At 50.5% G+C, this 16,755-nt stretch overlaps 1 protein-coding gene across 2 annotated transcripts in view; it reads right to left on the reverse strand.

Annotated features, from left to right (window-relative positions):
* CPNE5 (copine 5) overlaps positions 1-16,755 on the reverse strand; it is a 99,442-nt gene that overhangs the window by 45,137 nt on the left and 37,550 nt on the right. Inside the window, exons 4-9 of one of the 2 annotated variants that reach the window (XM_068994251.1) lie at positions 10,547-10,650; positions 9,087-9,126; positions 8,795-8,871; positions 6,987-7,046; positions 4,882-4,932; positions 4,539-4,602 (exon numbers count right to left, since the gene is read on the reverse strand). In XM_068994251.1, the coding sequence (XP_068850352.1) occupies positions 4,539-4,602; positions 4,882-4,932; positions 6,987-7,046; positions 8,795-8,871; positions 9,087-9,126; positions 10,547-10,650 (396 nt within the window). The remainder of the gene's footprint in view (positions 1-4,538; positions 4,603-4,881; positions 4,933-6,986; positions 7,047-8,794; positions 8,872-9,086; positions 9,127-10,546; positions 10,651-16,755) is intronic. The other variant, XM_068994252.1, reaches the window with a different exon arrangement.

Below are 16,755 nucleotides of genomic sequence, written 5' to 3' on the forward strand. Positions count from 1 at the left end.
GGACATGGGTTTGGTTCCCGGTCTGGGAAGATCCCACAGGTCATTGAGCAACTAAGTCCATGTCCCACAACGACTGAGCCTGAATGCCTAACTACTAAAGCCCACAAGCCATAGAGCCTGTGGTTTGCAACAAGAGAAGCATCGTAACTAGAGTAGCCCCTGCAAGAAGAGAAAGCCCACGCACAGCAATGAAGACCAAGGGCAACCAAAAATAAATAAGTACCTGCTCTTCCTTCAAAAAGATAAAAAATAAAAGGGTGATATCTGAATGCTGATTTTTCATCATGCAGGACCGTAGCTGTGCTAACCACACACACACACGCACTCATGCACACACAAACCATTCCCAAAGATCAACCTGCTTCTTTTGGGAATCAGAAAACCTTCACCACTTCCCCTACTTCACCTTACCTCTTTATTCCTATCTTTCTCCCGGAATCTTCCCAAGACTCACATATGCAGACACTGGGCTCTCTCTGAAGTCTGTCTTTAGAACAATGAGGACTCAAAGCTAAGCTCCCCATGCACAAAGCCCCACACCATCTGGCCCCCACATTCACCCACTCCTTTGCCTCTCTGCTGTCACTCACTATTGTTTTCCTGCTCCTTCCTTTACAAGAGCTACGGTATTCTTCCTCTAGGTAGTTGCAAGGGCTCATTGCCTCACCTGTATGTATTTTGGCATATTATATGCGACATCCAAGAATTTTCCTTCAGGATAGTAAAGAGTGCTGTAAAATATTTGTCATAAAAAAAGAGGCAATGGGTCTGACAGGATTGATGACCCTGCTGTACAGTGATTGCTGGTTGGCAATTTCTGTCTTTCATACAAAATGGAAAACTTTGGGAGGGCATGAACTGAGAAAGCATATTTGATGAAATGAAATGAATGAAAACACAAGCAGGCTTTGGTGGTGTTCAGTTGCTCAGTCGTGTCTGCCTCTTTGTGACCCCATGAACTGCAGCACACCAGTCTACCCTGTCCTTCACCATCTCCCGGAGCTTGCTCAAACTCATGTCCATTGAGTCGTGATGCCATCCAACCATCTCATCCTCTGTTGTCCCCTTCTCCTCCTGCCTTCGATCTTTCCCAGTATTAGGGTCTTTTTCTAACAAGCTGGCTTTTTACATCAGGTGGCCAAAGTATTGGAGCTTCAGTTTCAGCATCAATGAATATTCAGGACTGATCTCCTTTAGGACTGACTGGTTTGATCTCCTTGCAGTCCACGGGACTCTCAAGAGTCTTTTCCAACACCACAGCTCAAAACTATAAATTTTTTGGTGTTCAGCCTTCTTTATGGTCCGACTCTCCCATCCATACATGACTACTGGAAAAACCATAGCTTTGACTATACAGACCTTTGTTGGCAAAGTAATGTCTCTGCTTTTTAATATGCTGTCTAGGTTGGTCATAGCTTTTCTTCCAAGGGACAAGTGTCTTTTAATTTCATGGGTGCAGTCACCATCTGCAGTGATCTTGGAGCCCAAGAAAACAAAGTCTGTCACTGTTTCCATTGTTTCCCCCTCTATCTGCCAGGCTGCTGATACCTAGAAGGGGATGGGGAGGGATAGCTGCCAGGTGGAGCTCTGACTTCCTTGGCTGGTGAGAGGTGACTCACACTCTCGCCAGTGTGTGCAGGGACCTGACTGGATGGCACTGAGAATGTGCTTCCGGCCAAGGACTCCTGGCTCCGGAGCAAGGCTGTCTGGCTGCCTGGCAGGCCTAGGGGCAGCTAGGGGTCTGGGAAGGGGAAGCCTAGGAACTATTCACCACCCACACCCACAATACCCTCCTGCCTCTCTCTAGAAGTCCAGCCACTCATAAGGCCTACTAACAGCTACTGGCCTGACAAAGCCCATAGCTGTTCCATGTGCCATGAAGGTTCAGAACTTCACTGGATGAGGGAAACACTCCCAGACCACAGGCTTGGGTTAGAATCCTGCAGTCTTAAGCAGGCCACTCCAACTTCTCTGCATCTGGACACTGGGTCACTCACACCTATCCAGCCCTGAGTCCCACGAAGGTGAAAGTGTTGGTTGTTCAGTAGTGATCCCTTGGACTGTAGCCCACCAGGCTCCTTCGTCCATGGGATTTTCCAGGCAAGACTACTGAAGTGGGTTGCCATGTCCTTCTCCACGGGATCGTCCGGACCCAGTGACAGAACCCCTGTCTCCTGCATTGCAGGCAGATTCTTTACTGTCTGAGCCACCAGGGAAGCCCCCGAGTCCCATGGTGAATGATCAAATAGAGTGTCAACACGAGAGTCTTAGTAACTGTGAGGACTATGCAAATATTGGTCAGTTTTACATGCAATAATTACTGTTTTACTGCTGATCGTAATGAATTCTTTGGTAATTCAGAGGCCTTTCAGGAGATTAAGCTCAGCCTTGTCAACCCCAAGTATCACTGAATAATATCTGGGGTTAAATTCTGATTGTTGGAACTTTCTTGGTATTTAAATTCTCGATGAGAAGGGCTTTTCTATAACCTATCAAAACATGCTGATGACCCTCTGGAGTCAACTCTAATCCTTCTCTGGTCCCTGCCTGCCCACACCATCCCCATGGATGAAAGGAGGGTTTGTCTGCTCTAGCAGAATATATTCATTTGAGCAGGAAGCCCAGCTCTGGTGAAAAACCATCTCTCAGACTCCACCCTCTTCCTTTGATCCTCCTACTGAATGCTGGGATGACAGAAGCAAAGCCGATCAGATGTAATTATTTTAATTCAGCCAGATGCTGGGAATTAGTCTCTTTTTCCTTGCAAGTATTCTAGGGAAAGACAGAACTCAGCCAAAGATGCCCCCAAAGAAAAGGAGCTGACAATCTCAAGAGGAAGGGAGGGAGCCCCCCACCCCCACTTGCTCTGAAACTGCTTAAATCAAAGAAGCTGTTGCCATCCGTGGATGCAGGGGGAGGAGGGCAGAGTGGGGAAGGAGGAGGAGAGCCTAAACACACACTGTTTACCAATCCCGGAAAACTAGACCAATAGCAGCACCCAGCACTGTCTAGAGCTTTAGAATTTCCAAAGCACTTTCGTTTGTATCACTTTGTCTAATTATAAACTAGGGAGGAAGCCACAGACTGAGTTAGAAGCTGAGGGCAAACTGAATTGAGGTTTCAGGGAACTCAGATTTGGTCTTCCCCAGACACCCACTAGCAGGAGAGCCCCTCGGGCACGCTCACCTTCACGATCTCCTTTAATCCTCACAGCAAGTCTATCAGCCCCAGCAGACAGGTGGAGAAACTGAGGCTCAGAAAGCTTGAATAGAAGCTACAGTCTACATATTGGCTGGGTTCTTGCCCTTGTTCTCTCCGTGAAACTCCAATACTCTGGCCACCTGGTGTGAACTGACTCATTGGAAAAGCCCCTGATGCTGGGAAAGATTGAAGGCAGGAGGAGAAGGAGATGACAGAGGATGAGATGGTTGGATGGCATCACCAACTCGATGGACAGGGTCTGAGCAGGCTCTGGGAGTTGGTGATGGACAGGGAACCCTGGCGTGCTGCAGTCCATGGGGCTGCAAAGAGTCGGACATGCCTGAGTGACTGAACTGACTCTCTCCCTTGTGGGGACTCCAATAGCGTCCAGATCGCCAGCATATACAGGTGTAGCAGTTATATCCACATCCCCTAGACATTTGGTTTGGGCTTCCTGTTCATTCAATTACAGATTCACAGAAGAGCCTCTGTGATCACCTACTGCACGCCCCGCCCTCTGCTGGTGTACATGTGGGGCAGGTTTAGTCCTGGGGTCAAGGTCCACCAGACCCACCGAGGTAAACAGACAAGCAGAGAAAGCAGACAGAGCAACTGTGTTTGAGCTGATCGAGTCATTGCTGTACTTCCCAAAGAGTATCAATTCTGTGTTTTACTCTCCAACTGGAAGCCCCTGAATGCAGAGTTTGAGACACTGCAGCCTCGTTATTAAAGACCCTGGCTACCCCCTCAGCTCCCCCCTCGAGCTGTCCCTACCTCCTGCTTCTCTACAGTCCCACAGAAGAAGCAAAACCAAGGGCTGCGTAGGACTGCAGACTCTGGCTTCCCAACATACACACACACACACACACACACACACACACACCAACCACATGCTCTCACCCCCTCAGCCCCATGTAGGGGCATCACCCTACTCCAGAGCTAAAAGGGAAAAATGACAACTAAATGCCAAGCGCCCAGCCTCCCAGACTGAAAAGGCCTCTCCGCCGCCAGTGTTGGTGCCAAGGCAGTCCTGGCTCAAGGACAAGTGAGCGTGGCCGTGGCGGGGAGTGGACCAGGGCTCCCAGCCCAGCTCAGCGGCTGACTGTGGGCGAGCTTTTTCCTTTCCCTGTGCCTCAGTCAGCTCAGCTCTAAAAAGGGGGGACATCTTCCAGCTCCAAAGCTGTGGGCTTCTATGACAGCTAGGGTAAAGTGAAGAGCCCACCTTCCCCCAGTGCCTCCAAGGACATCCTGCGGGCCTCAGGGCCCCAGGGAGGCCAGCCTGCCCTCCATCCACCCCCACCCCCGCAGGTCTTGTCCTACAGTCCTCTGCCACTCACCCTGCAGTTGCTGAGCTCCTCAGCAGACAGGATGATGGTGCCACATTTCTTCCCTGGGACACCGCTGAGAGAGGAGAAGATGAGAGAATGGAAAGTCAGACAAAGACAGAGCCGCAAGCCTGAGCTCTCCCTGATTCAGCCCTCTTCAGCCTCCCCTCACCTCCCCACCACCATCCAGCAGATCTGCTCTGAAGCCCCTAAGAAGACAGAGTCTCCTGTGACCTAGGGCACTGCTTCCTGGGCCAGGGCCCCAGGCCTGGAGTTGCCCCACCCCTGCTCCCCAAGAGCCCACCAAGAAGGGTACTGTCTGCATTGAAAGTCCTAGAAAAGCATCCAGACTCACCCAGAGGCTTCCAGACCAGTGGTTCTCAAACTTTCCGTCCAGAGACCACTTCTGTGGGCAAAAGACCTCGTGGGCTAGCCACCCCACCCTGCACCCAGCTGATCCCCAGAGTCCCGGAACACCCCAGCTCTGAGCCACTCTGATCCATCAGAGGAAGGAGAGCAGTAAGAGGCAGTGAAACAGGAGGACAGGTGTACTCTGGATGGCAGCTCGCCGGGCCGTCTCCCATGGCCCCCTCCCCTGCAACTTCTTGGCTGGGGTCTCTCTGGGGGAGAGAGATCTCGGCCAACCCTGAGGCTCCTCTATGAGGTGGGCAACCAGGAAGTGAATTTGGCCCCCCTCCCCCAGAGAATCCTCTCTAGGGGAGTAAGTTCCCAGGGTGGGGTTCTACCATGACCTCTTCCTTTGGTCAGGAGGGACCCCACCTCACCCAGGTACCAGCCCATAGCACTCTGATGTTGAGGACTAACCCCAGCGTGGGGGAGGTCCCAGGGCAACCAGGGCCCCTGGGAGGGAGAAGAAAATGGCAGCTGTCCAGTAGCTGTGTGACTTTGGGCTCATTGCTGCACCTCTCTGAGTCTCAGTTTCCTAGCCCATATAATGGGTGTGACTGTAGCATCCATTTTACAAGATAATACGTACACACACCGCGCCTGACACGGAGGAGGCCTCAAGAGCACCGTTTCTCTCCCTGCCTGTGTCCCTTTACAACTCTGCAAAGCTGATGAAATGCAGCCCCCACTTGAGCCAGCCCTCCGGGCCACAACATGCTGGCTGCGGAACACATTTCAGAGAACCACTGATGGAGCTCTCTCCAGTGCCGGCTCTTGAAGGGAGAGATTCTCAAACAGAGGAGGCAGGGGGGGCTGGCCCTCTGCAGGGGGCTGATGAGATAGCTCGGATCCCTCCCGATGAAGCGGCCAGAGCAGGGCTGCAGCTGGAGTGTCCCCTGCCCCAGCCAGGTGGCCAGCTTGTCCCTCTAGACTTGGGCAGCCAGCTGAGTAACCCAAAGCCCCTCCACCCCCAGCCGGCCCTGCCTGCTGGTAAAGATTGATTTGTTTGACCAGGGACATAGAATGCTCACACCAGCCTCCTCTGTCCAATGTTTCTCCATCTGCTCCTCTCCTTGCCTCTGAGCCCCTCGTCTATTTCCGATCTTTCCTTCCACGCTCTCCAGCCCCAGTCAGCTCCCGCCTGCCTGGCCTTTCTCTCTCTCCCTCTCTTCCCACTCGCTCTCCCTTTCTGTTTCTCTCTCTGACTCCTGCTCCCTCTCCAATTCCTGCTTCTCTACTCTTCTTGTAAATGAGCATCCATACCCTTCCTGGGCTGCAGGCATCCCTGGGTCCCCTGAAGGCCCATTTCCTACATCCTGCTAGTCGGATGAACAATCCAGCTACTGAGACCCCAACTTCTAGGAGCCCTCAGCAAATGCCAGTGGCTCCTCCAGGTGGGTCCCCCAAACAGATGCTCCCTACCCTGGTCCCCCTACCCTCTGTCAGGTGTGAACCCTCTCTCCAGCCAGGAGAGGAAAGGGAAGGAGTGGGAGGGTCTTTGTGGCCATATTTGCATGAGGCCAGCCAAAAGCAGACGGTCAGGGTTGGGGCTGGGGAAACGTGGCTAGCCCACCACAGCTGGTAAGGAAATGCGGAAAGTGAGGGTTTAGCAGAATCTACTCTGTGAGGAGGCTGGCGTCCAGCAGCGGAAGCACTGGAGAAGAGGGGAGATAAAGACAAGGGAGGAGAAGGCTGAGAGGCGGGTGGGGAAGAAACCGGGTTGGGGAGAGGACAGGAAGGAAGAGGGCCCAGTCCCTGCCGATGCCCAGAATCAGCCCCTACCTCTAAGCCCCGCCCTGCTCCCCAGAGCCCTCTGCCCGCTGGGGTTGGGGATGCTGGAGCTCTAGCCTGGGTGTGGGGAGGGCCAGCTGCAGAGTGGCCCCAAGTGCCTGGGTCCTTTAGGAGGGCCCCAGGGCCCTCTCTGTGCCCCTGAGCAGGACTGAAGAAGGCACAGTGGTGGGAGCGGGGATGGGACCAGGACCCTGAGGCCCCCTTCTGCAGAGCTGGCCGAATGTCTGAGGACTCCAGGGCCAGAGGTGTCTGGTGGCCTACCCGTTGGACACAGCCGGCATGGGCTTGCCTGTCCTGGAATTCAGGCTGAACGCTCCTATTCTGTGGAGAGAAAAAGAGCATGTCGTGAGCTGAGTATCCCCATCCTGAGAGGCCAGAGCTCTCGGCATCACCGAGACTCTTGGAGACAGGTTTCTGTTCTGGATCAAACGTCAAAACAGGTCCAAAAGCCACAGGCCAGGGGAAGGAGAGGTATTCTTCCCAAACCTAACAAGGTGAAGCCCTGGGCAACTTCACCTCAGAGGTTCTTGGGGAGTGGTTCCTGGACAAGCAGCATTACCTCCCCTGGGGACATGTTAGACATAGAAATTCTTGGACCCTTGCCTGGACCTGGGGTTGGAGCCCAGCAGTCTGTGCGAAATCAGCCCTCCAGGGGATACTGATGCCTGCTTCAGTTTGAGAACCTCTGCGCGACCTCTCTGAGCCTCAGTGTGCGGGCTGTGAAATGGGGAGATAGACCTCGTGAGGTCACAGAGACGAAACACTGTCTGGCCCAGAACAGATACCCATTGAAAGGAAGCCATTCACAGGTCTAGCCAGGGAAACAACTAGACTTGGACATGTGAAAGCGTCGGTGGGGGAGTAGGTCCCCTCCTTCACCAGCACCCTGCATCTCCACAGTTTAGATCCTGTTTGACCTTTAAAGCTCCTCCCACTGGCTCCTCCCCAATCCAAACTCTTTCTCCAGCCCCTCCGGAAGGTGTGCCCCTCCACCCCTGGAGGGCCAGGGGCCAGCACCAGAAACAGACCCAAATAACTCAGGTGTTTTTGACCCAGGCAGTTGGGAGCTGAGAGGAGAAGACACACACTCATTCCTGGGACCCAAATTCTATAAGCTTCAGAGCCCTCAAACAGGGGATTACTCCCTATTCTCAAGAAATGATAGCTATTTGTCACTATATTCTGTGAAGCCAGAGGAGGAGAACTTTCGGGGGACAAGGAGGACTTTCTGGGGGCTCTGAAGTTTCCACATAGTTGTTGGGGGTCAGAGACAGGGCCTGGGAAAGAGACCAGCCCCCACCCCCCAAATAACACATTCTTCAGTTATTGATCATGATGAGGGGACAGTGTCCAGTGTGAAATTGACAGAAGCGGGATGGGGGAAGGGTGGGCTTTTCTGCCCACCCTGCCCTGTGACCTGGACAAATGTCCCAGTTTGCAGGCCTCTCTTGCCTGGCCCCTGCTCCTGGGGCTTCCTGAGAAACAGGGACAAGAGAGGTCACCCCACTGCCTGGGCAAGCCTGGCTGGTCCCTGAAGCCACCCCCAGCTCCACTGTGAGAAGCCTTGAGACTCTTCATGGCGGAGCCTGTTCAGTGTAATAGTTTGCCCCTAAAGCACTGAAAACCCTATGATGCAGGGGCCAGGTGGGATGCGGAGGGCTTTGCCATCCTAGCAATCTGAAGGCTACTCTATGTGAGCAGATCCCTAGGTTCAAATCCTAGCTCTTCTACTTCCTAGCTATGCGGCCTTGGGCAAATCACTTCCCTCTCTGGGCTTCAGTTTCTTCCCGTATATAACGATGGGGTGGGGGGTGGGAGTGGACTACATAAGGTCTTGGGCCATTCTAAGAAATGTGGGTCTCTAATAAGTGAGCCGAGGTCCCTCCAAGATAATTGGGTTAAAAGTCCTGCAAGGGCAAGGCCCTTGCAGTCTCCATATTTCTGACTGCCCATGATGACCGGCTGACGGCTTGCCCCTCCCCTGAGCTAGCCCTCAGCAAGGATGAACAGCAAGTTGGACTATCACTGAGGAAGCAACCCAGACAGGCTCCACTTCCCTGTATACTTACGTGAGGGACTTCTCCAGGCGGCTCCCAGGGGACCCCACAATCTCTCCAAGGGTGCAGAAAGCCTGGCCCAGGAAATCCTGCACATCCAGGGTGCAAAAAGGACCACTGTCACCCACTAGGCTCACAGTCGTCCCACCTCCCCCATCACCCCACACCTGGATATACGAGGGCTCTGAAATGACAGGATGTACGTCAGACACACACACTGTGTCATAGTGAAGCCTAAGGCCAACTCAGAGTTTGGCATTTAGGAGACTTTCAGAATTGCTGGGCAGGTGCTGGCAGAACTCACATGTTTGGATAAATCAGGACTCTTGGAGTCAACATCATACCTGCAGGGAACACAGAGAGATGGTGAAGGCAGCTGGGGCAGCCTGCCCTGAACTGTCTGGCTTCTTGAGCTGAGCCAGAACCCATGCTCTCCCCAAACCAGGCACTAACACAGTGGACATTTCTGGGAGTAATAGCAGGGAGACACAAACGGTAGCCTTCTAGTGTGTCTTTTGATCTGGGAGATAAATGGATATCAACATGCATCATGGGGTAGGGTTCTTAAGATTTGGGCACTTTACTATATATAAGTTATGTTGTTGTTGTTTAGCCAATAAGTCATGTCCAACTCTTTGTGACCCCATGAACTGCAGTCCTCCAGGTTCCTCCGTCCATGGGATTTCCCAGGCAAGAATACTGGAGTGGGTTGGCATTTCCTTCTCCAGGGGATCTTCCCAACCCAGGGATCAAGCCCACATCTCCTGCATGGGCAGGTGGGTTCTCTACCACCGAGCCCCCAGGGAAGCCCATATATAGGCTGTGTATGTGTTAGTCACTCAGTCGTGTCCGACTCTTTGCAACTCCACGGACTGTAGCCTGCCAGGCTCCTCTGTCCATGGGATTCTCTGGGCAAGAATACTAGAATGGGGCGCCGTGCGCTCTTCCAGAGGATCCTCCCCATCCAGGGACTGAACCTGTGTCTCCTGTGTCTCCTGCATCAGCAGGCAGGTTCCTTACCACTAGTGCCACCTGGGAAGCTGACTTCCCAGCGATGGGCTGCCCTGCTGCCCTGGGCCTCGAGTCCTCCTATTCCTCCCTCCGTGTTCGTTTCCTTTTCCTGCATTTTCTTCCTTTGCTCCCTCTTTGCCAACCCCTTTTCCCCATTCCATCCACAATTCTCTGGGGCACAGTGCTTTCTAACCACCCTATACCCCGAACAAAACAATAAAACACTCCTCCACCTACTCACCAGACTAAAACCCCACTGTCACCTTTAACCTCAGGAGAGGGGCACTCTGCATCCATGTGATGAACACATAGATGCTTTGAGTCTGATCAGCTGGGTAACCTCTGCGGGAGGGGAAACTGGAGGGGACCTGCCCCCAGAAGCAGCTTTGACAGAGGAAGAGTTCGCTGGGGACTTGGGCTCCCTGGAGGCAGAGCTGGAGTTGCTCCCAAGATCTCCCTCAACCACCCGCCCCAGAATCAGGTAGCTTGCCCAGCGCCCTTCCACACTAAACAAATGGGGGGGGGGTGCCTTTGTTCCCTCTCCCCACCTCTCTTCCATCTCCTGATGTGGGTGGGGCTGGACTTCAGCTAATAGTCCGTTTTCTCCCAGGTCAACCCCGGGCTTCCTCTGACATGACAGATCTCCTACCTTCCCGAGTGAGGAAACGGCCACCCCAACAACAGGTCCTGGAGCCCCACCTCCCAACCGTGGTTCCCTCCCCAGCTCCAACCTCAGCACCATCTTCCACTTACAGGTCAAAACGGAGGTTCTGCTTCTCCTCGAAGAAGTAATCCACGATGAACTTGCGCACAAAGTCGGGATTGAGCGTGTTGTCGATGACTTCGGTGCGTCCAAACTGCAAGAGGAGAAGGGGCGTGGGTCTCGCAGTCAGGATGGAGGGACTGGACTCAGAGCCCCTCAGTCCTGAACCCGGTAGTAATGGAAACCATGCCTCTTCCAGCCCCTGGCCCCCACCCTCATCCCCTAGTCAAGGAGAGAGCTCCCTCATCTAACAGTGGAAGCCGTCTACCTTCAGCTCTAATCTCCACTGCCATCCCTTTACTCTCCCTTTTTTTAAATAGGTTCCGCTCAAGTGAGATGGTGTTTTTTTGTTTTTTTTGTGGGGATTTTTTTAGGCTTGTGGGATCTTAGTTCCCCAATCAGGGATCAAACTGGGATCTTTAGTAATGAAATCACAGAGTCCTAACCACTGGATGGCCAGGGAATCCCCAAGTGAGATGGTTTTGATGTCGGGACATCTGAGCAGACCCTTCACTTGCCCATCTCCCTGCCTTTGCCTATGCTGTGTCCTTCACCAGGCCTCCCCTTCTCGGCCAATGGCGTGTCCTCCACTCTTTCAAGGTCCATCGTTAATGCTGCCTCCTCCAGGAAACCGTGCTGATTCCTCCAACCAGACGCCTCTGCGAGCACACTGAGCTTGTGCTACCTCTATGACCACCTTCCTTCTCGGACTGATTTCGATTTAGGCGTACTGATTTGATGCCCTGATGGTAAACGCAAGGCAGAGACAGGGGCTGTGGGATCTCTGAAGATCCCTTCTCCTGGTGTTCATGCCCTTGTGTAATCCTCTCCCCTTGAATGTGGACTGGAGTTAATGGTTCGCGTCTAATGAAGATTGGACTGGAGCACAAGTCACTTCCGAGGTTACATTATAAATGACTAGGGCAGGGCTTCCCTGATGGTCCAGTGGTTAGGAGTCTGCCTTCCAATGCAGGGGACACAGGTTTGATCCCTAGTAGGGGGACTAAGATCCCACACGCTGGGGGGAAACTAAGCCTGTGATCCACAACCAGAGGAGCTCCCGCACCACAAGGACCACAACAAAGACACAGCACAGCCAAAAAAGACTGCGGCTTTGTCTTGGGCACCTCCCCTCTCTCCTGCTCACTGTGATGAGGCCAGATGCCATGGTGTGAGCTGACCTATGGAGAGGCCCGTGTGGCAAGGAACCACGGTGGCTGTCAGCCAGCCCACCCCTGAGAATCTGAATCCTACCGAAAACCACTGAATGAGCTTAGAAGTGGGATCCTGCCCCAGCCCAGCCTTGAAAGGACGGGGGTCCTGGCCAACACCTCGACGGAAGCCTCGTGAGAGACCGTGAGGCAAAGGATTCCATAAAGCTGAACCCAGATTCATGACCCTGTTGTTCACGTGGCTAAAGTGTGTTAGTTTTTCAGTTGTGTCCGACTCTTTGCGATCCCATGGACTGTAGCCCGCCAGGCTTCTCTGTCCATGGAATTTTCCAGGCAAGAACACTGCAGTGGGTTGCCATTTCCTCCTCCAAGGGACCTTCCTGACCCAGAGATTGAACACGAGTCTCCTCTGTCTCCTGCATCGGCAAACGGATTCTTTACCACTGAGCCACGTGAGAAACCCCAAGTGGTTTCCCATGCTAATGCTTAAGGACTCAGCTCCCCAGAAGTCCAGCTCTACAGCTCCCACAGTTCGCCTCATATCCCTATGACTGCACTCACCACATGCCCTAACCATGATCTCCTCTTTTCATCCCGGTAGATAGAGCTTCTCGAGCAATGGGAGGACCCAAATTTTCCTCATCTTTCACAGATGATTATAGCAGCAGCAGCTGCTGCAAACACTTTGCATCGTATTCCCTTAATTAATCCTTTTATGGTAGGCTTCCCTATTTTATGGATGAGAAAATGAGAGCACCGAAAAGCCAAGTAATTTGTTTAGAGTCGCAAGGCTAATAACTGCTGACTTCAGGCATTCTGGCTCACGTTCTCTAAGCATGTTGCCCTACATGTAAGGTTCCGGGAGCAAGGACAGCAGAAGCCACTGCTCCCAGTGACTAGTGCAGAGTAAGTTACTCATTGTTGAATGAAGTAAGATCCAAGGAGGAAATGGATGAGAGGGTTTGAGTTCCAACTTTATCACAAGCTGATTATGACTTACAAGATCAGAGACTTTCAAGGCCTCGGCTTCCTCATCAGAAGATGGAAAATAACACTACTTGTTCTGGGACTACCCTGGTGGCCCAGTGGTTGAAAACCAGCCTACCCAACCTGAATGGGAGGGGAGTTTGGGGGAGAATGGATACATGTATACGTATGGCTGAGTTGCTTCGTGATTCACCTGAAACTATCACAGCATTGTTAAGTGGTTATAACCCAATAAAGAGTTTAATAAAGGTTTCAAATGAAATTAAAAAGAATCTATCTGCCAATGCAGGGGACATGGGTTCGATTCTTGGTCTAGGTGCGGCAACTAAACCTGTGCGCCACGGCTTCTGAGCCTATATTCTAGAGCCGACGCGCCACAAGAGAAGACATCATAATGAGAAGCCCACTCGCTGCCGTTAGAGAAAGCCTGAGCACAGGGACGAAGACCCAGAGCAGCCAAAAATAAATAAATAAAAACACTACTTGTTCTGCTTGTTTCTTTGAGTTATCCAATTCAATTCAATTATGAATTCAACAGTTTTCAAGCACTTATAAAGTAGGCCTGGCAGTGTGGTGGGTCCTGGGCTACAAAGATAAATAGAATATGAATCCTATATTTCAGGACTCCTCTGTCATAGGTGAGACAGCTCAGACACAGATAATAACTACAAGACAGTGTGAGAACAGTCATCACAGAATTACATGCAAAGGTCTAAGGCAGAGTGCGCTCCTCTGGCTGGGGAAGCCTGGAAGTCATTGAAATGTACCAAAAAGCAGGTCATTGGGAGTCCTGTTTCACATACCAGTCCAGGTATCTGATTTCATAGAGGTCTGCATTTCATTACCTCTGAGCTCTTTTACAACTCTGTAAATTACAGAAGGCATAACGTCATGCAAATGGTTCTTAGCCACAGAAATGCAAATGAATTTCCCTCAGTGGAATGCAATTGATTATTTGATTATTACCCAGTGGATTTGCATCTATTTGTAAATTCACCTCAGCATTCGTGATTGTGTATGTGTTCGCGTTGTTGGATTTGAACCAGTTATAACATCTTACTGGTTCTCTCATTAACGAATAAGTTGAATAAAATTTTGCTATGTGTTCAATTTATATTTCTGTGGGAATCATTATTTTATCTTTAAAAAGTGTATCCTTTCACAAGAGATTTTTCAAAATAACCCATGCTCGGAATTCCCTGGTGGTCCAGTGGTTAGGACTCTGTGCTTTCACTGCCAAGGGTGAGGGTTTGATCCCTGGCAGGGGAACTAAAAATTCCACAAAGCTTGAGGCAGGGTCAAAAAACACAAACAAAACAACCCATACTCAAGCCCTACCACAGGCCAATTAAATCCAAATCTCAATGAGTGGGGTCTGAACAACTGTATTTTTAAAAAGTTCCCTACATAATTTTAAGGTGCAGATGGTGTGAAGAATCACAGATTCTCAGTAGGAAACAGGGTCTTCCCAGGTGGCACCGGCGGTAAAGTACCTGCCTGACAACGCAGGAGACGTAAGAGATGATTTCAGTCCCTGGGTGGGGAAGATCCTCTGGAGGAGGGCACGGAAACCCACTCCAGTACTCTTGTCTGGAGAATCCCATGGACAGAGGAGCCTGGAGGGCTACAGTCCATAGGACAGGACTGAAGCAACTTAGCATGCATGGAGGATGAAGGAAGAAAATTAACATTTATTGAGCCCCTTACTGAATAGTCAGTAGATTAAGTGGATCTTTATAGTTGAGTTATTGCAAATCCTAAAAGATGATGCTGTGAAAGTGCTGCACTCAATATGCCAGCAAATTTGGAAAACTCAGCAGTGGCTGCAGGACTGGAAAAGGTCAGTTTTCATTCCAATCCTAAAGAAAGGCAATGCCAAAGAATGTTCAAATTACCTCACAATTGCATTCATCTCACATTCTAGCAAAGTAATGCTCAAAATTCTCCAAGCCAGGCTGCAACAGTACATGAACAGTGAACTTCCAGATGTTCAAGCTGGATTTAGAAAAGAAAGAGGAACCAGAGATCAAATTGCCAACATCCGCTGGATCATCAAAAATGCAAGAGAGTTCCAGAAAAACATCTACTTCTGCTTTATTGACTACTCCAAAGCCTTTGACTGTGTGAATCAAAACAAACTGTGGAAAATTCTTCAAAAGATAGGAATACCAGACTACTTTACCTGCCTCCTGAGAAATCTGTATGCAGGTCAAGAAGCAACAGTTAGAACCGGACATGGAACAACAGACTGGATCCAAATCAGGAAAGAAGTACGTCAAGGCTTTATATTGTCATCCTGGTTATTTAACTTCTATGCAGAGTACATCATGTGAAATGCTGGGCTGGATGAAGCACAAGTTGAATCAAGATTGCAGGGAGAAATATCAATAACCTCAGACATGCAGATGACACCACCCTTACGGAAGGAAGTGAAGAAGAACTAATAAGCCTCTTGATGAAAGTGAAAGAGAAGAGTGAAAAAGCTGGCTTAAAACTCAACATTCAGAAAACTAAGATCATGGCATCCAGTCCCATCACTTCATGGCTAATAGATGAGGAAACAATGGAAACATTGAGAGACTTTATTTTTGGGGCTCCAAAATCTCTGCAGATGGTGACTGCAGCCATGAAATTAAAAGACGCTTGCTCCTTGGAAGAAAAGCTATGACCAACCTACATAGCATATTAAAAAGTAGAGACATTACTCTGCCAACAAAGGTCCTTCTAGTCAAAGCTATGGTTTTTCCAGGAGTCATGTACGGATGTGAAAGTTGGACTATAAAGAAAGCTGAGCACCGAAGAATTGATGCTTTTGAACTGTGGTGTTGGAGAAGACTCTTGAGAGTCCCTTGGACTACAAGGAGATCCAACCAGTCCATCCTAAAGGAAATCAGTTCTGAATATTCATTGGAAGCACTGATGCTGAAGCTGAAACTCCAAAAGTCTGGGCACCTGATGTGAACAACTGACTCGTTGGAAAAGACCCTGATGCTGGGAAAGATTGAAGGCAGGAGAAGGGGATGTCAGAGGATGAGACGGTTGGATGGCATCACCAACTCGATGGACATGAGTTTGAGCTCCTGGAGATGGTGAAAGACAGGGAAGCCTGGCGTGCTGTAGCACATGTGGTCTCAGAGTCAGACACGACTGAGTGACTGAACTCATTTCATTCGATTCTCACAAAAACTCCATGAGTTGTTACCCATTTTGCAAGTGTGTGGTCAGTCATTCAGTCCTGTCCAACTCTTTGTGACCCCATGGACTGTAGCCCACCCGTCTCCTCTGCCCATGGGATTCTCCAGGCAAGAACACTGGAGTGGGTTGCCATTTCCTTCTCCAGGGATTTTGCAAGTGAGCAAACTGAAAATCAATAGGTAAGTAACTTGCCCAAGGTCACAGAGCTAGGCAGAGCTGGATCTAAACCTAAGTATGTTTAATTCCAAAGCTCCTTATGTTTTTTCCTTCATCTAACTGCCAAGAGTCCTCAAGCATTATGAAAGCCAAGTAAATATGAGGTTTACTTCACAAGCATTTATAGAAACCTCCCTGTGTGCAAGTCCCTGGGAAGGACGTTGAGTTGAATTAAGACTGGGTTCCTGCCCCACCCACCAAATTCCATAACAATCTTATAACGTATAACCCTGGTTCCAAAAGAGTTCCCGAATTTTCCTCTCCTGCCTTTGCTAATTTTTAATACTTCTTGTCTTCAGATGCAAACAAATTTCTCCTAATAGCTTTCTAGAATGTGGACTATTCCAGGAAAACACCCAGGTTCCAGAGAATCCTCTTTTAAGAAAGGGACCTACCTCCTCCTCAATACACTCACTGCCTTCCTCTCTCAAACACGTTAAAAAAAAAAAATCTCTCCGGCAGAATTTTATATAAAAATCCCAGCCCAGAAAGAGCAAGTATGCCTTTGTGCAGCCTGTCTCCTCCTTCCACTCCTGGCAGAGACTCCAAGGAAAACACCCATTAGGGAAGATGACAGCGCTGCTTTTAAAACGGCACTCGAGGCTTCAATAGAGGGGAATTCCCTAGAG

Source organism: Capricornis sumatraensis, chromosome 22 (genome assembly GCF_032405125.1).
Source record: "Capricornis sumatraensis isolate serow.1 chromosome 22, serow.2, whole genome shotgun sequence".
NCBI classification, from domain to species: Eukaryota; Metazoa; Chordata; class Mammalia; order Artiodactyla; family Bovidae; genus Capricornis; species Capricornis sumatraensis.